Below are 19,086 nucleotides of genomic sequence, written 5' to 3'. Positions count from 1 at the left end.
TGCCAGGAAGTAATAAGTGCATTAAAGAAAGACATTCAGTGCAAAAGATACTCTCGGAAGAGCTGGGTTTTCAATGATTTTTTGAATGCAGAGAGGGTTTCTGTTGCTCTGATAGTGCTTGGAAGCTCGTTCCACCAGCGTGGTACCAGAGATGAGAATAGCCTCAACTGACCTGTACGGGGGGTTGGTCGTGTTAGTAGGCGCTCCTTTGAGGAACGGAGAGGGCGGGCGCTAACGTATGGTTTTAAGAGTCTATTGAGGAAGATGGGAGCAGAACCAGTGAATACTCTGAAGGCCATCATTAGTGATTTGAATTTGATGCGAGCAGCTAAGGGTAGCCAATGCAGCTCAACTAATAGGGGCGTGACATGTGCTCTTTTTGGTTGGTTGAAGACCAGGCGTGCTGCCGCATTCTGGATCATCTGTAGCGGTCTCACAGCACAGGCCGGAAGACCTGTCAGGAGGGCGTTGCAATAGTCTAGACGGGAGATTACTAACGTCTGAACGAGGAGCTGTGTTGTATGTTGAGTTAGGTATGGCCTAATCTTCCTTATGTTGAATAAGAAGCAAGGATCCTAAAATTATGCTTATGGTTGAAGGGAAAATAACACCACTGTCTAGTCTAAAATGTTAATGTGGTTTAGACACCAAATTCGTGTAAATGCGGGGGAAAGGCAGGGTTTCTCTCAATTTTTGCCTTTCACTTAGGTAAATATTTAGTGACATACGATTGGTTTGTGTGGTCAGCTCCAGGGACCTGGAGATTGTGGGTTCAAGTCCTGCTCCGGGTGACTGTCTTTGAGGAGTTTGGTGTGTTCTCCTTTTGTCTGCATGGGTTTCCTCCCATGTGTTTGTGTCTGTGTTTCCCTGTGAAGGACTGGCACCCCCTCCAGGGTGTATTCCTGCTTTGTGTCAAATGATTCCAGGTAGGTTTTGGACACACTGCAACCCTGAACAGGATAAGCGGTTACAGATAATGAATGAATGAATGAAGGAACAGTTGCTTCAATATTTTTAAAAGCTTTTGTGCTAGCTTTGGCCCTTAAGGTGGAACAGAAAATTCAATAAGCTGGTGATAAGGATCATAGATGGAAAATTGTGATTTTTTTTCTTTTTCTCTGCTGTAGCAGAAAAATGAATCCTTAAAAGAAGTAACTGAAAAATGTAGACCTTCTAGAAGAAAACAGGACACTTTATGAAATTTTGAGTTTTTAAGTTTGCTTTATTAAGCAGTGATTATGTTGTTCTTAAATAGACAATCTGCCTCTGAATTGTATACTGGTCTGGCATATATAGATGTCTCCATGTCCAACAGGTTTTTCCCAACATCCCCAGCTAGAACATTTCCTGTAGTACATGCCTCACATGGAAGTGATGATAATAAAAATATTCTGAAAAATATAAGTCTTTAAAACCATATGGTTACTGGACAAAGAAAGAAAACATTAGGCACGTTCTACACCATATACTTCACAATTCATGAGTGAATTCACACATTTGGGGGACCTCTATGTTCACACACACCAGCAAGACAGAAAACACATTATTACATAATCTAAGCCTGCTAAATTTCAGTTTCTTTACTATATAATGTAAGAGTGCTGTACTTCTTTTAAGGCACAACCAGATACGATTTAGCAGAGAGTTGACATTTTTAAAGCAAGTTAAAAAAAAAGTCTGTAAATTAAAGAAGGCTATATGAAAAATGTAATGCAAATAATCAATCCTTGACTGAAATTACAAAACAAATTGAATTTTTTGTTGACTATAGTTTGTCTATGTATGAATGCATATTTGAATTGATACAATAACTTGCCCAGGATATGTTTAGGTAAGAGTCTCTGTGGAGTGTTATTGAATTATGGCAACTCTTCTGTCTAAAGGTATGCGTGTTCCAAATTCTGCTCATTGTGTGTTTTCAAGAATTATAGCAATACCCTGCCCTCCACCAATGCAGGCCGAGCCCACTGCATATTTGCCCCCTCTCCGTCTAGAAACAAAGAAAACATTGAAATTAACATAACACATGTAGGATATTATTTAAAAGTACAAGCATGATGCCTGTTAAATATTTAGAGTATGGATATTTACCTTAGCTCATGCACCAAGTGTGCAGTGATTCTTGTTCCTGAGGCCCCTAGGGGGTGGCCAAGTGCAATGGCTCCTCCATTAACATTACTCTTTTCTGGGTCTAGACCCAATGCCTTAGCAACTGCTAAATACTGGGGAGCAAATGCTTCATTTACCTGAAAAGAATATGGGATAAACATTTAAAATATGTTAAACACAGATGAACTACCAGTGGCATATGTGCCCATTTCTAATAATGCCCATACCTCCACTAGGTCCATATCTTTTAGTGAAAGACCTGCCTTCTTCAAAGCTTCAGATATAGCAGGGACAGGACCTGTGTAAGGGATGCATTAAAATTGTTGTGTTTTAGAAGAAAAGAAAGAGAGAGAATATTTGTATGTTGTATACCTGTACATAACTTACCAATGCCCATAATACTTGGATCACAACCTGAGATGTGATAAGCAACAATTCTAGCCAATGGGGTAAGTTTGTGCTCTTTAACAGCATCCTCGCTGGCTATCACCACAGCTGCAGCACCATCTGACACACCCTTTGAAACCAAGAGTTTATAAAATGAGGTAATCTCAGCTCTCTAAAGAGAAAAAAATCTGTTGTGCCTACTGTGTGGCAAACCTCTACTGAATATGTAGACACAGGAAACAAAATTGGGCAAGTGTATATATTTGAACCAACAAGCAATCATTAAAATGGTTTGAACGTTCATGTAAAAAATACCAATTTGAATTAGATATTGATACCAGAATAAAAAGAAAATAAATTAAACCTTAATTTGCAAATTGTCTTACAGTTGGGTGGAAAGAGAGTTGTTCCCTCCAATAAAACTGAAAACATAAATTTAAATGTAATATGCACAGAAAAACTTGTGCCAAATATAGAGAATTTTGTTTTTGGGTTTTGAAAGATTGCTTTCCCCTTTCATATGCCTCAAAGCTGTTTACTCCACTACTTCTACTAGCATAACGAGAATTGCCAGGTCTGCATTTTTCTGTGAAGTTGCAGATTTTAGGGCAGTTTTTTATTCTTTTAATAATTTGGGCTAGTTTTAAATTAATTTGGTCTTGCTCTCTGATCCTGTCTCTCACCAATATACCAGTTTAATAAAAAAAAAATAATGGTCAGTTTTTCCGGCTGAAATTGGGGTACAGCCATGGTAGTTTTTCATTAAGAAGATTTTAATGTTCGTCTCCCCTGCCAAGCTCTTTTCTCTTGGGCTCTTTCTGCTGGAGAGAAAGAGCAGGCAGTTAAGCAACCTAGTGACAGAGGGAGTGGAACAACCAACATAAAAAAAAAACCCACAAAATAATAAAAAGGCTCTCTAAAAAAGAAAATAAGCATACAATAATTGCCATGTATAACGAACGTAAGAGAAAATAAATAAATAATCAATAAGAAAGTAATAAATTAATTCTAGATACTTGGAAGAAACCTGAACACAACTTGAATTGTGCTTTAAAAAACAACACTGTTTTATATATAATTGTGCGAAATGTAAATAATACATGGGTTTATTATGAGAAGGGCTCTGTAGGACCCACCGAAGCATTGGCAGCAGTAACAGTGCCTCCTTTCTTAAAGACAGTAGGAAGCTTGGCCATCTGTTCCAGTGTAGTTTGCGGACGAGGATGTTCGTCAAATGACACAGCCACCTTGCCTTTTTTGGCCTTTACTTCGATAGGTATGATTTCAGCATTAAAATATCCAGCTTCATGAGCTGAAAAAGAAAGCAAGTTTGAAAATAATAAAATTGAAGTGGGTATTAGGAAACAGCTCCAGTCTTAATTTAGCATGAACTGACCTGCTTTCCACCTCTGCTGTGTCTGGTGGGCATACTTATCACAGTCCTCTCGTGTGATCTGGTACTTTTCAGCCAGATTTTCAGCCGTAAGTCCCATTGGGGTCTTTATGTGCAGGTCTGTGAGCCCTGCCCACAGTGTGTCCTCAAGCTAATGCATACACACAGACATTACAGCTATGAGTCATTCTTTATAACAATGTAAAATAATTATCATCTATGGTTTTAATTAATAAATGTTATCAAAAGACTCATTCACTACAAAAATTCACATAATATCCATCACATTAAAATGCAAATTGTCTGCTTTTATTTTCCTGTCATTTGAAACCCTAGCTTATGGATAACTAAGTCAACCAAAAGTATTCATTCATCCATTACCTGTAACCGCTTATCCAATTCAGGGTCGCAGTGGGTCTGGAGCCCACCCAAAATCATTGGGCACAAGGCAGGAATACACCCTGGAGGAGGCGCCAACCCTTCGCAGGGCGACACACACAAACACATTCACTTACACCTATGGACACTTTTGAGTTGCCAATCCACCTACTAACATGTGCTTTTGGACCGTGGGAGGAAACCAGAGCACCCGGAGGAAACCCACACGGTGATAGGTTTAAACAAATTTTTAAAAAAATTATAAAACAATTGTTACCCCTTGGGGCGACACGGTGGCGCAGCAGGTAGCGTCGCACTCACACAGCTCCAGGGACCTGGAGGTTGTGGGTTCGATTCCTGCTCAGGGTGACTGTCTGTGAGGAGTTGGTGTGTTCTCCATGTGTCCGCGTGGGTTTCCTCCGGGTGTTCCGGTTTCCTCCCACAGTCCAAAAACACGTTGGTAGGTGGATTGGCGACTCAAAAGTGTCCGTAGGTGTGAGTCAATGTGTGTGTGTCTGTGTTGCCCTGTGAAGGACTGGTGTGTGACTCCAGGGTGTATTCCCGCCTTGCGCCTAATGATTCCAGGTAGGCTCTGGACCCACCGCGACCCTGAACTGAATAAGCGGTTACAGATAATGAATGAATGAATGTTACCCCTTGCTAGATATAGCTCATGTTACATCAAGGAAGAAACTGACCTGTCTTTATTCATTATGCTCTATAGCAGTGGTTAAATTTAGAATTATTTTCAATGCCAGTAATGTAGATTCCCGATTCCAGCTGCTGGATGTATTTGCATAAAGACTAATGGGTAAAATGGTTAAAGAAGTCTAACAGATGAAAATATAAATCAGTAAAAAATTCTGTATTCTGTCAAATTCTGTAAAAAATCTGAAAGATGCAATGCCGCATTACAGAATATTATATAACATGATAAATAATCAGTGCCTTGAAAGTTAATAATGTTATGCTTCTTTTTGAAGAAACTTTTGAAGAAAATTTTTGACATTCATAGTTTTGTAATGACAGACAAACACACTCACTAAATTTTAACTACATTAAAATCATTTAGTTTTTGTAACTATACCTTCAAGTCAACACCAAACTTGGTGCCAAAGCGTATGTTCCGTACAGCATAAGGGGCTTGGCTCATGCTCTCAGACCCTCCACAAAGTACAATCTCTGAATCTTTAAGGCAAATCTCCTGCACACACACACACACACACACGAAGACAAACCCATCAAACAAAAGTGCATCCAACAGGCCGCACATTAATAGGCAGACCATTTCATGTCCAGGGCCCAATTTCCTAAAAAAACATCTTTGTGTTAAGATAATTTAAACAGTGAGAGTATTCAGTGTGATGCCCACTCTCCCACAAGAATCATCTTTGCTCTAGGTTTCTTTTGGAAAACTAGAATCAGAATAATATGTCACAATTGTCACTTAATTTGAATGTGCATCTGAACTGAATCCAATGCTTGGGTATGATGGATACATATTTTTATGTATACTCTTACATGAGCCCCATTGATGATGGACTGGAAACCTGATCCACAGAGACGGTTTACAGTCAGTGCAGGCACAGGTACTGGAACCCCACATCTCAGGCCCACATGACGTGCAATATAGGGAGCATCTGCAGAGCTCTACAAGAGAAAGAATCAGAGCAAACCTATACAGCTATAAAAGAGATTAGCTACCCTACACAATTTTCACATAAAATGTCAAACATTATCTTTACTTCTATGAAAGTAAAGCAAAATAATCTTTTAATTCAGCTGTACAACTCTCACATATGCAATTAATTATGTAAGGTGATGACTATGGTATCGGCTGTTCAAAGTAGACACTCACCTGCATTACATTTCCTATGATGACACTGTTAACAAGCTCTGGGGCAACATTGCCAGCAGCAAGTGCAGCTTTGGCAGCATGCTCGGCCAAGTCTGTGGCAGAGTGGTCTCTAAGAACTCCACCATATGTGCCAAAAGGGGTCCTCTTAGCTGACACAATGAACACACCTACATCAGAATGTTGGATAATATTATGATAACATCACTGATTAGTGCAGTATTGCAGGTCAGTGATGTAGTGCTACTGAGGTAAGATTATTAACTCTGTCTATAGTTTCAGAAAATTCACATCATTAAATTGCAAAAAGGAGTGATATATTACATTCTGCCTGTAGATGCTGCACTAGAGCACCACAATCTCAGACCAAAACAAACACTTAATATACATGTTGCCCTCTCCTGTCCAACAAGGGAGCACAATAGAGCTCAGAACAACTAATTATGCCTACTCCAGTAGGTATTCCACAATGCAGCGTTTCTCAGTTTAGCCAGAACCATGGTTCAGTTCGGGTGCAGTGTGAAAACAGTTTTTTTTTTTTTAAATATTTTGTACATTTAAACCAATTACAGGAAGTTATGGCAAAATAAATGACAGAGATGGACATGACCAGGATTTTTACTCTGTGCCTTCACTCAGAAAACTTTTAATTTTACTGTAAGTTCACATAACCGTAACCTTCCCTGCTGCCTTATGTGAAATCTGCATAATCAGTGAACATGAAAATCATCATTTGATATAAACCTTTTCTGTGGTTTCTGTGTTTAACGTTCAGAGTTGTATGCATGAGGTACATTAAATATATATATATATATATATATACACACACACACACACAGGGGTTGGCCAATGAAACTGAAACACCTGGTTTTAGACCACAATAATTTATTAGTATGGTGTCGGGCCTCCTTTTGTGGCCAATACAGCGTCAATTCTTCTTGGGAATGACATATACAAGTCCTGCACAGTGGTCAGAAGGATTTTAAGCCATTCTTCTTGCAGGATAGTGGCCAGGTCACTACGTGATGCTGGTGGAGGAAAACATTTCCTGACTTGCTCCTCCAAAACACCCCAAAGTGGCTCAATAATATTTAGATCTGCTGACTTCACTTTCATGTTCATCAAACCAATCTTTCACCAGTCTTGCTGTGTATTGGTGCATTGTCATCCTGATAAACGGCACTGCCTTCAGGATACAATGTTTGAACCATTGGATGCACATGGTCCTCCAGAATGGTTCGGTAGTCCTTGGCAGTGCCACGCCCATCTAGCACAAGTATTGGGCCAAGGGAATGCCATGATATGGCAGCCCAAACCATCACTGATCCACCCCCATGCTTCACTCTGGGCATGCAACAGTCTGGGTGGTACGCTTCTTTGGGGCATCTCCACACCGTTAACTCTCCCAGATGTGGGGAAAACAGTAAACGTGGACTCATCAGAGAACAATACATGTTTAACATTGTCCACAGACCAAGATTTGCACTCCTTGCACCATTGAAACCGACGTTTGGCATTGGCATGAGTGACCAAAGGTTTGGCTATAGCAGCCTGGCCGTGTATATTGACCCTGTGGAGCTCCCGACGGACAGTTCTGGTGGAAACAGGAGAGTTGAGGTGCACATTTAATTTTGCCGTGATTTGGGCAGCCGTGGTTTTATGTTTTTTGGATACAATCCAGGTTAGCACCCGAACATCCCTTTCAGAGAGCTTCCTCTTGCGTCCAGAGTTAATCCTGTTGGATGTGTTTCGTCATTCTTGGTGGTATGCTGACATTACCCTGGATATCGTGGCTCTTGATACATCACAAAGACTTGCTGTCTTGGTCACAGAGACACCAGCAAGACGTGCACCAACAATTTGTCCTCTTTTGAACTCTGGTATGTCACCCATAATGTTGTGTGCATTGCAATATTTTGAGCAACACTGTGCTCTTACCCTCTGCTAATTGAACCTTCACACTCTGCTCTTACTGGTGCAATGTGCAATTAATGAAGATTGGCCACCAGGCTGGTCCAATTTAGCCACCTCCCACACTAAAATGACAGATGTTTCAGTTTCATTGTCCAACCCCTGTGTGTGTGTGTGTGTGTGTATAATATATATATATATATATATATATATATATATATATATATATATATATATATATATATATATATATATATATATATATATATATATATATATATATATATATCCATCCTCTCTCTAGTTACATACATAGATTGGCTTGACTTTTATATTGTGTGTATACATAAATAAAACTCCTTTTATACCAAAAAAATCTCATTTTATACCAAACCACATAATAGCACACTAAAGAGGGGATAAATAAATACTGTGTAATTATCAGTATAGTGTACAGAAGTATATGTCATCAAGGAGATGTGATTTGCGAAAATGTTTATAAGAAGCTGAAGAAATGTCCCTCTGATCTTTACCTATTGGACAGGCTTGATTTTGGGCTAAAGTTATCTTGTTAAACAGAGAAATCCTGCTTTGTGTAATACCTCCTTGATCAAATGTATACAATGCAATAAAAACATACACTTTGTTTTGGAGACTGGTCCTGAAATTCAGGTTTTAATATGCTCTTTGTGTTCTCCATCTCAGAAAATCCAGTCCAGTGTTGATTCATGTCTTATAGCTTTCTATCAGAGAAGATGGGAAGGGGGGTGGGGTGGGTATTTGGAAATGCCTGAAAATATGCAGGCCAATATGTGCCAAAAACTATCATTGAAATACACAGGTTTATTGACATTTGTCCAAGGGGTAAGTGAGGGATTTACACATTGAATGTGTGTCTACTGAAACAGTATGCCGACATTTCCAGTCACCTTTCCTCTACTTTCCCTCTAACCATTCAAACACCCCCTTTATATTGTCTGCATGACTAAAGAGTAAAAGCCAAACAAAATTATTTAAATAAACTATAACAAAGGACTATTTTGTAGAATTTGAGTTATCTGGTGACCTAATCAACACATGCAGAAGTCTTATAAGCAATTAACAACATAGTCTTAATATACAGCAGCAAAACACTGAGAAAATAAAAAGTTCAGTACAAGCAAAATTACAACGAAAACAGGAAGAATATGCGGTCCACAAAAGCCGTTTGAATGTCTTAATAATGTTGAAAAATACATAGATCCTTACCTCTTAAAAGCGACATAACGGTGATTTTATAATAAACGGCCGAAGGTCAGTCTCCTTAAGACAGTAGTCAGGAAAGCTCGTCGCTTGTGAACGCCTATACTACGCTAACCTTTCACCTATAAAACAACGTATTAGTCACTCTGGACTTAACTTTCGATATATGTCATTTCACTTTAAACAGGATAAGAAAAAATATTTTCAGCTAATAATTTGTTAAATTAATAATATAACAATAAATATATATATTTTTGCAACAGAACCTAATGCTGGGGGTGGGATTAAATTGAATCTGCGTCTGTTAAAATTCCACTCGATATTCCTTTGTTACGGCTCATGCACAACGGCTTGGAATCGACACTGAATCGAATTCCAAGTCTAACGGATCGATTCCAGACTATTTTCTCAGTTCCAAAAATCAAAATGTACTAAATTACTTACTCGTATACAAACTATTTACGCTGTCTATAAAACAATTATGGAAACTCAGACTGAATGCAAATCTAAGTAGTCTTTTTGGAATCGATTCTAAAGCTTCAGAGTTGTCTCTAAGTTGATTCATTTTAACGTTTACTCCTGTCCTAACATTCACACCACACAGATAGCCAAAGTGGCTAATGTAGTGTTCTATTGCTTGCGGTTTTTTTAATCGTTCCTACATTTATCACATTAAATATGTCAGGGATTTTATACGGCAGGGTTTCCCAGCTGATGCCAAGACTGAGTTTAACATCGGGGTATGAATATTTTGCTAAGTTTGTTTGAGGTTATTAGTTGTGTAAAAACAAGTTAGCATGTCCGCTAACCCAGAGAACTAATGTGGCATAGCTAGAATATATTCCGATCTGTTGGTTGTTCTCATTATTTTGTGGTGTAAATTATACTGATAATGTTTGCATGTTGTATCCTCTCTTCCAGGTGCCGGTCTGTTATTGATAAGGTTAACTTTGGCGGTATCAGACACAGTCACTGGTTTGCCTCCGTCCTTTCTTTAAAGAGCTCAGTGCCCCTAAGGTCGGTTTCATAAGCGGTGTTGTTTATTTTATTTTATTTTTTTTCTTTAAATTAGAATATAAGTCCAATTCAGTGTCTGGTTCCAACTTCTCCTTCTTCAAAACAGAGCAGAGCCAAAGAAAAAGAAGAAGGTCGACCCTCGTCGTGAACTTGTAGCGAAAGAACGACTGAAGAAAAGGCTGAAGAAGCTAGAGAAAATACCACCTGAGCTTATTCCAATCGAAGACTTCATAACACCAGCCAAGTGCTTTGATGAAACCAGGTAATACATATCTTAACTCTAAGATTTAAGATAGTTTTATAGTATGTGTACACTTTTACAGCACTTTGGTTCTATTATTCTTGACCAAATACGAAAAGCATTTTAGCACTGGTTTGCTTAGCCGTCACGCTGACATTATTTTATAATCATACTATTATAAAATAATAATAAAATAATACCCCCTCCAAGCTAGCTTTACAGGTTGTACCTAGCTCCACTGGGACTGTTAATGCATCCTTAGTGCCACCAGTTCCATGTGATCTTTACGTGCTACCTCACCAACCACCACACCAGCACCTCTACAGTGCATTTCCCCAACTAGTCTATGTTCTCCTTATCCACAACCACTGACTAGGCAAGGCAAGTTTATTTATAGAGCACCTTTCATACAGAAGCAATTCAAAGTGCTTTACAGAAAAAGAAACAATTAAATTAAAAGGAGAGGGGGTTGGATCTCTGCGTGGCGACTGGCGAGCGGAAATGGCGAGTTGAATGGCGACAGAGCTCGCCAGTTCCTCGCCAGTTTTATTAGTGGCGTACACTTCGCCAGCGGTTCTTCGCCAGTTTTATCAGTGGTCTCAACTGCATCAGCGGCTCTCGCCAGTTTTATTAGTGATTTCAACTGAACCAGCGGTTCTCCGCCAGTTCCTCGCCAGTTTTATCAGAGAGCTCTCGCCCGTTTTATCAGTGATTTCTGGCCAGTTTTATTAATTACGTCAACTTCACCACATTCCTTGTCTCGTCAGTGCAACGCAAACTATCTCTGTTAACAACTCTGTAATAATTTCATTTTAAATATCTATAAAGCAATCAATAATACGAGTTATTGATAAAAAAAAAATCGGCGGAGCTTGTAGCCTGAAAATATGTCACAGCCTCAGCATTCATCTGGAGAAATTGTATTCATAGATATTTATTAAATATTTTGATTATTAATAATTATTTTTAAATAATCTATAAAAGATATCTTGATCTACTTACTATGATAAATGTATTCCTGCCAGCGCATTTGTAAGTTATACATTTCTAATGTTTAATATTAGTTTTAATCTAAAATTCGTGTACTGTTTTAACCTTGTAACAATATTAAGTTCTTTAGTTGAAAACTGCTCGGCCACCAAACTTTGGTGCAGGGGAAACAAGATCAGAAGCCTCTTTTTTTATGGTCAGCTGGGACTTCTTAGTGGTGCCTTCCTATTGGCTAATGACTTTTTGAGTGACAACTCAGTGCCCTGAACGTTGTTCACGACTCTGAGTGCAGGAAGCGTGTGTATTCTATGGCGTTATTTTTGTGCCACAGTTCTGCGCGCGCGAGCAGATAATTCGAACGAGCAAGAAGGGTTCTGGGCGCGCGCGCGGATATTTTTGAGGGAGCAAGAAGGTTACTGGTCTCCGGCCTGTATATCCTTCCCACTTGGCGGTCAAACCATCCAATCAGAAATTACCTTTGTCAGTTGACGTTTCTGATTGGCTGAATCTGAGGCACTTTGTAATGGCTGTAAGTGTGTAGCGAGCGCGCAGGTCAGAGACCTCGCGTGCGCAGAAACCTTCTTGCTCACCCAAAAATATCCGCGTGCGCGCAGAAACATTCTTGCTCGTTCGAAATATCCGCGCGCGTCCGTGCAGAATTGTGGCACAAAACAAAAAAACGCCATAGTCACATTGCTGAACAATTATAAGAAAGCAATTTTTAATGTTTCTAATTTTTACAGAAATGGCAATTTCAATATAATTGTATTTAAACAGCGGAGAGCCGCTGCTTCAGTTGAGATCACTAATAAAACTGGCGAGAGATCACTAATAAAACGGGCGAGAGATCACTAAACTGGCAAGGAACTGGCGGAGAACCGCTGGTTCAGTTGAAATCACTAATAAAGCTGGCGAGAGATCACTTATAAAACTGGCGAGAGCCGCTGATGCAGTTGAGACCACTGATAAAACTGGCGAAGAACCGCTGGCGAAAGGTACGCCACTAATAAAACTGGCGAACGAACTGGCGAGCTCTGTCGCCATTCAACTCGCCATTTCCGCTCGCCAGTCGCCACGCAGAGATCCAACTCCTACTGATTAAAAGCCAGAATAAAATCATAAATTTCCAATAAGACAATTACATAAAAACAGTAAAATGATTACAATGATTAAAACAATTTAAAATGACAATAAATTAAAAGAAATAAAAGAAATAAAATGCCTTTACAGAAAAGTGCAGAATATTTTAAACAGCTGTAAGCCTGCTCAAACTGGAGTGTTTTAAGTCTTGATTTAAAAGTGTCTAAAGTTGGGGCTCTTCTAATATTCTCAGACAGCTGGTTCCATTTAAAAGCAGCATAGTAGCTAAACGCTGCCTCTCCATGTTTAGTTTTGACCTGAGGCAGGACTAACTGACTAGTTCCTAAAGATCTGAGAGATCTGCTCGGCTCATATCTCTGTAGCAGATCTGATAAATACGCTGGTCCTATCCCATTTAGACATTTATAGACCAGTAATAACACCTTAAAATCTATTCTGTAACAGACTGGTATCCAGTGTAAGGATGTGAGTATGTGGGTGTTTTGTGATCTCTTCTTTTGCTCCTGATGAGAACTCTGGCAGCTGCATTTTGAATCAGCTGAAGCTGTTTAATGGTCTTTTTTGGAATTCCAGCTAAGAGACCATTACAGTAATCAATCCTGCTAGAAATAAAGGCATGGATACGTTTCTCCAGGTCTGGTTTAGTCAGAAAATCTCTAATTTTACTGATGTTCTTAAGATGGTAAAATACTGATCTTGTAACCGCTTTAATATGGCTACTAAAACTGAGATCTGAGTCAATTAATACACCAAGGTTGCGAGCCAGTTCTTTAGATTTGAGGGCCCTCGAGTCCAGAGACGTAGCCAATCTTTGTCTCTCAGTGCTATTCCCAAATAGTATAATCTCAGTTTTATCTTTATTCAGCTGCAGAAAATTGTGTCCCATCCAGTTTGTAATGTGTTCAAGGCACTTGCTTAATGAGTCAACAGGACCAGAGTCGTTTGGGGACAGGGCCATGTAAATCTGAGTATCATCTGCATAGCTGTGATAGGACAGCCCATAGTCCTGTAGAATCTGGCCAAGAGGAAGCATATATAAATTAAATAAATGTGGACCAAGAATAGAGCCCTGGGGGACACCACAGGTTACTGGCATGTTCTCTGAAATATTATTTTCTATTTCTACAAAGTAGTTCCTGCCTTCCAGGTAAGAAACAAACCACTTCAGGACTGTTCCTGAGAGTCCAACCCAGTTTGCGAGTTTATAAGAATCTTATGGTCAATGGTATCAAAGGCAACACTAAGGTCAAGAAGTGATAGAAGAGATACCTTTCCAGCCTCTGTATTTAAGCGGATGTCATTAATTACCTTGATTAGAGCAGTCTCAGTGCTGTGATTAGACCGGAACCCGGACTGGAATTTGTCTAGGCTACTGTTAATGGACAAGAATCTAGTGATACTACTTTGCACCTATAAATTCCTCAAATAAACATGAGTGGTAGCTCCAGTATCCCGCTCGAATACCATGCCACACTACTTAAACACTGTGGCACTCTTAGCCACTTTCTTGTAGCCATGTTCATAACCCTTTCCATCCTCTCTACTTCTGTGATCGAAACATCATAAACTGTCAGCGACCATCTAATACGAGGCAGTAAGCCAAACTGCAGACAACACAATTTCAACTTCACTGGCAGACATGATTTATTAATGCTATTAATAGCCTTCACCAATTCAGCCTTTATTCCCACAACTTGGGCGGTGTTATTTAGCACTGCACCAGAGCATCTACCTAAACTCTTCACTGGTCTCTCCGGTACTGTAGGAATAATTTCTCCTTTCATCCAAAAATTTTCCTGTACATGTTTTATTTTGACAATTCAACAGACTTCTAGAATTGTTCGGTTTAACTTTCAGCCTAGCCAACCTTAGATTATCATTTAACTTCCCTAGCAACCACTGCATGCAAGGCACAGTAGTCATCAGGGTCATCATTTCGTCCATGTAAGCCCTGATTGGAGGAAGCCGAGTAACATTTTGAAACTTCTCCACACCTAAGACCCACTTAGAGTACCTGATTAACACCTCCATCACCATCGTACATTCCCCTGTATAAGAAAAACTGAATATCCTCAAAATATGCTTTAACAAGTCTAGTAACCTTATCTGGCACCTGGAAAAATTCAAAGGCTTTCCACATAAGTGTATAAGCCAAATGCATTTGCTAAATCTAGGAAAACGACATGTAGATCTCTACCATCTTTCCTTGCTGTCTGAATATGATGCCAGAACATACTGCTATGTTCCAAACATCCTGCAAAGCCAGAACCCCCTGCCTTTTGTACTGATGTATCAGTTAATTTGTTTTCTTTCAAGGAAGCAGCAAGTCTTCGCACTTTCACACTAAAGACACATTTACAATCAAAACAAATTAAATATAATGAATAAATATGCCACATGTATGACGTGTATATATAAAATGAGAAAATAACTTGCATATTTCTCTTCTCAAATCAATTAAACATCCTCAAATAAGGCAGCACTTCAGCTCCAGGATTCTGGGGTTGTGGGTTTGAGCCCCGCTCCTATGGCAAGCTGTTTTAGCCTAAAATGACTCCCATGGTCCAAAAACACAACTCAAGTGTCCATAGATGTGTATGTGTACAGCACAAGTGGGCATGAAATTGGTAGAGTGGCCCACGCATAAAGATAACACTAAAGATGACAAAAGCCTTCTAATCTTAAAAACATGGATATTGTCATTTAACCCATCTGTGGCAAAGAATGTATACAAATGCTCTCACACAAAATTTAAATTTGTCTTTCACATGTAAAAAGGCCAGCCATCATGCCACAAGTTTGTATTGTTTAGGGGCCAGGGAAAGAAAATGCCATATTTACATACAGGTTTATATAACAAATCAGTTGATATCTGGGAAATGTGTGTTGCAGAGGATGATGCAGTGCTAAACTAAGCTGGATGTTAATCTTTATTAGTATGTGAAATTGTGAAGTCTTGAGCGGAAATGAATGATCTGTGTAACTTGTTCTGCAGAACCCGCAGTGCTCCCAAGCTGTCTTTTGAGGAGAGTGAGAGGAGAGCACTGTTGCTTCAGGAATGGTCCCGGTACAAACACACCCAGCACCATGCTGAGAAGGCTGCCATTATAGAGGCTTTAAAGGCCCAGACACAGGCTTTGGAGGAACTTAAACTGGAATCAGAGGAACTCTACAAAGCAGCAATCAGCCCTGATGCTACACTCTTCCCCTTCAAGCGTGAGGGTCCCTGCTATACACCTTTCATCCCAAACCACGAGGCCCCTGATGGAAAATACAGTGACATTACAAGAGTGTACACACAGTGATGGACACAGAATCTGATCCATTACAGATGGATTACAGTGATGGAACTGTAGACAGCAGCACATCGTCTGGTGTGAAACTTTAAAATCTATGTGGATGGATGGTCCTGGCATTGAACAGTACTGTTATTGATGCTGTACTGTGAATGTATGTTCCCAGAAGTGTTGGTTTAACTTCTGTGGACTGTGAGGGTTTACTTTTCTTGAAATGTCCAATAGACATTAAAATGTGTTTGCCCTTCTATAAATGTAGTGTTTTGGTAATATAAGGTTTTCTCAACATGGTGAGAAAATACTAAGCAAAGTAAATATTGGTAACAACTATAGTACTCATATCAGAATCTGGTTCATTTGTCTGTCCCCTGTCTTTATAACATATATGAAAGTTAAACCATTTAGTGAAAATATTTATTACATATAGAATAAATCAGAAACCAGACAGTAAAATGCTGTGTCTCACTTGTAAAACAAGACCCAACTTTAAAATTAAAACAAAAATGAAGATATATTTTTTTATAAAAATGAACACAATAATGAATGTCTTTCTTTAATTAAAGATAACACATACAATACTGTAATGACTCTCTACAAGAATTTACTTTCATATGCTGTAGTACACAAGACTGCATTTGTCTCCCTTAACGTCAATACCTAAATACATGAAACATGAAAGGGCAAACACTTAATAAATATATTTGTAAAAAACGTACATAAACGTAAATATTCTAACAGCTATACTCATATTTAATTTTGATATTCTCTAACTCCCTGTAAAATCCTGTGTGGCTGAATTCTTTATTATTATTATTTATATTTTCAAGAGTATGGTTACTGAAACATATAGAAGAATGTCTGTCAGTCCTGAAGTCATAATAGACACAAACTATAATGGTAGGTCTGAGAAAGAATTACAGTATTTGTATGTTTAATTAATATAATGGACAGAAGATTATGCCCTCAAGATTCCTGTGGTTTGTCCTGATATAGAGGTGTGTGCCAGTCAGAAGGAGGGTTTCTTCTCATCTCCCAAACTGGTGTGAAGTCCCTCTGCTCTGACACTCTCTTTCTCTCACTTTTCTGGAGAACCTCCTGAAATTAATAAGGGGATACATGAAAGAAACTAATTTGAAGAAATAAATATTTATACACAGATTCCATGCATCTGACCTGGCAGGTACAAATATAAATGAGTTTTAATTTGAAGGACCAGATTCACATGTTTTGCCTGCCTAAACTCAACACCTCCCCCCAGAGCATCAAATGCAGTTACACCACAGCTGATTAGATGTAGGCATTTAGTTCATGAAAAGAAAAACATAATCAGTGGACCTTTCTCTTTGTTCAGGTGCTCAAATACACAGAAGGAAATATGGATTCTGGGTAGGCTCTGGACACACTGCAACCCTGATCTGGATAAGCAATTAATTACAATAAATGAATGAATTAATGAAATACAAGTTTAAATGCTTTATCTGAAGCATTTAAAAATAAAGCAAACTAATTAATCATCTATATTTTAAAGATCTGTCTATGCCTATGTGTAATAGTTGGACTCAGGTGTATGTTTAAAACTTAGCACTACCAGTATGGCCTGATCTATACAGGTAGGCTTTTTTATTTTTATTTTTTTCCCCCAGAAGAACCTTAACAAGGGTCATGAATTACTAAAATATTAAAATATTGCAAAATGATCTACTTTAGCATGTGTACTTTGAGTCTTCTCCCACTCCTTGCACACATTATAGTCTTCTTTCCATTGCTGGCACATAGGTGTTGTTCCATACGTGTAGTAGTGATGGAAGCGGTGCCGCAAACTCTTGCAGTGTCTGAATTCACTCCAGTAAGCATCACAAACACGCGGTGGCTGTAATCACAAACAGAAATTCAGGGTGAATCCAATTTCACTTCTACTACTCCATTTTGCCTAGTGTAAGTATATCTCAATTATAGATGGGATAGGGGTAGGGCCAGGCAGGTTGGACTATATGCTACTTGAAATATAGATTTTTTTCAAGAGGATTCTTAAAAAGAAAGGTTATGAATGCCTTTTAAATAATTGGAAATACAGCCTCACAAGTGATCCTCAATTGTCAACATTTTCTCCTTTAAAAAATGTGATAATATTATGCTGTAAAATTGGAGTGCTGTTTTTTGTGTTCTGATGACATATCTGGCTCAGGGTTGTCCTGTTTCAAAGCTTGTTTATATACCATCTCAGTCAGCTTAAGATTTGTCTTACATGTTTTTGCCTTACAACTTGTTTGGCAATAAGTAATATATGGTAAAATCATGGCATTAATGTTCAGGCTAATTAAATTCTAACATGAAGATATACGCGACACTGAGACGCTCAGCTCTCCTTTAACAAGGTGTGGTTACAATTTCACACACAAAAAACTTACAATCATAAGTGTAAAATAATTTGGTTTATTTTCCATACAATGTTAAAAATTAAAACAGTCCATATGATATGACAGGCAATTAGAAGATCCGTCAGAAATGCATGAAAACAACTGGCTTGACTCTAAAATCTTGAGAGATTGGAAATCATCCTGTAAATAAGAATTATGGTTTGGTACACAAAGGCCCTCAAAGGGCATAAGTAAAATTCTGGTCCCTTTAAATGCCAAATTAACCGTTGAAATGTAGTTTTGTGAATTACTCTGCTAGACTGTAGTTGGGAAGCTGAATCTTAGGGTTCTGACCCCAGTGCGATGTTTGTCACTGACCAACGCAGTCTTTGAAAACGAGGTCAACTTGCGAATGGAAAAATACATAGTTAACTAACGCTGTTCGTGATTGCCTGGAACATAACCCACATAACAAACAATATAATCGACATATCCACATAAATACAAACACACCTCTATAACTATTCTGAAAAAAAAAATTAAGAAAATAAAGCAATATAATTCTCACCCTCCATGGTATTTCAGAGCCTTCCATTGCTTTCGGACTACATAGATCGAAGCACGCACAGCACCCTCTAGTGAATGCTTCCCTTGTCACTTTCACCATTATTTGTTGTACAGGTTGGGAATATAATTCGAAAATATATTATATCAAATATATTAAATATAATTGTTAAATATCAGATAATAAAAAATCCATACTTATTACTAATTATAAATATTTACATATAGAAAATACTAACAATTTA

At 38.6% G+C, this 19,086-nt stretch overlaps 3 protein-coding genes across 4 annotated transcripts; 1 reads left to right on the top strand and 2 right to left on the bottom strand.

Annotated features, from left to right (window-relative positions):
- Positions 1–1,211: 1,211 nt before the first annotated feature.
- Positions 1,212–9,434, bottom strand: acaa2 (acetyl-CoA acyltransferase 2). 2 transcript variants are annotated; one of them, XM_066643980.1, is made up of 10 exons: positions 9,282–9,434; positions 6,126–6,274; positions 5,789–5,917; positions 5,355–5,471; positions 3,893–4,040; positions 3,633–3,808; positions 2,497–2,626; positions 2,337–2,407; positions 2,092–2,246; positions 1,212–1,990 (listed from the first exon to the last, which is right to left on the bottom strand). In XM_066643980.1, the coding sequence occupies exons 1-10, from the start codon at positions 9,295–9,297 to the stop codon at positions 1,906–1,908; spliced, it is 1,176 nt and encodes a 391-aa protein (XP_066500077.1). In that variant the 5' UTR covers positions 9,298–9,434; the 3' UTR covers positions 1,212–1,905. The 2 variants fall into 2 exon arrangements, with proteins under 2 accessions (XP_066500077.1, XP_066500076.1); XM_066643979.1 differs by having other exon boundaries at positions 6,126–6,292; positions 9,282–9,431.
- Positions 9,435–9,847: 413 nt separating this feature from the next.
- On the top strand, positions 9,848–16,391 carry mrpl40 (mitochondrial ribosomal protein L40). Its single transcript, XM_066643887.1, has 4 exons — positions 9,848–10,015; positions 10,197–10,292; positions 10,399–10,554; positions 15,620–16,391. The coding sequence occupies exons 1-4, from the start codon at positions 9,954–9,956 to the stop codon at positions 15,927–15,929; spliced, it is 624 nt and encodes a 207-aa protein (XP_066499984.1). The 5' UTR covers positions 9,848–9,953; the 3' UTR covers positions 15,930–16,391.
- Positions 16,392–16,499: 108 nt separating this feature from the next.
- Positions 16,500–18,923, bottom strand: c14h22orf39 (chromosome 14 C22orf39 homolog). Its single transcript, XM_066643888.1, has 3 exons — positions 18,846–18,923; positions 17,623–17,790; positions 16,500–17,015 (listed from the first exon to the last, which is right to left on the bottom strand). The coding sequence occupies exons 1-3, from the start codon at positions 18,870–18,872 to the stop codon at positions 16,884–16,886; spliced, it is 327 nt and encodes a 108-aa protein (XP_066499985.1). The 5' UTR covers positions 18,873–18,923; the 3' UTR covers positions 16,500–16,883.
- Between the last annotated feature and the right edge of the window lie 163 nt (positions 18,924–19,086).

Source organism: Hoplias malabaricus, chromosome 14 (assembly GCF_029633855.1).
Source record: "Hoplias malabaricus isolate fHopMal1 chromosome 14, fHopMal1.hap1, whole genome shotgun sequence".
NCBI lineage: Eukaryota > Metazoa > Chordata > Actinopteri > Characiformes > Erythrinidae > Hoplias > Hoplias malabaricus.
The sequence above is the reverse complement of the archived record's forward strand: the minus strand, read 5'-3'. Positions and strand labels throughout refer to the sequence as shown.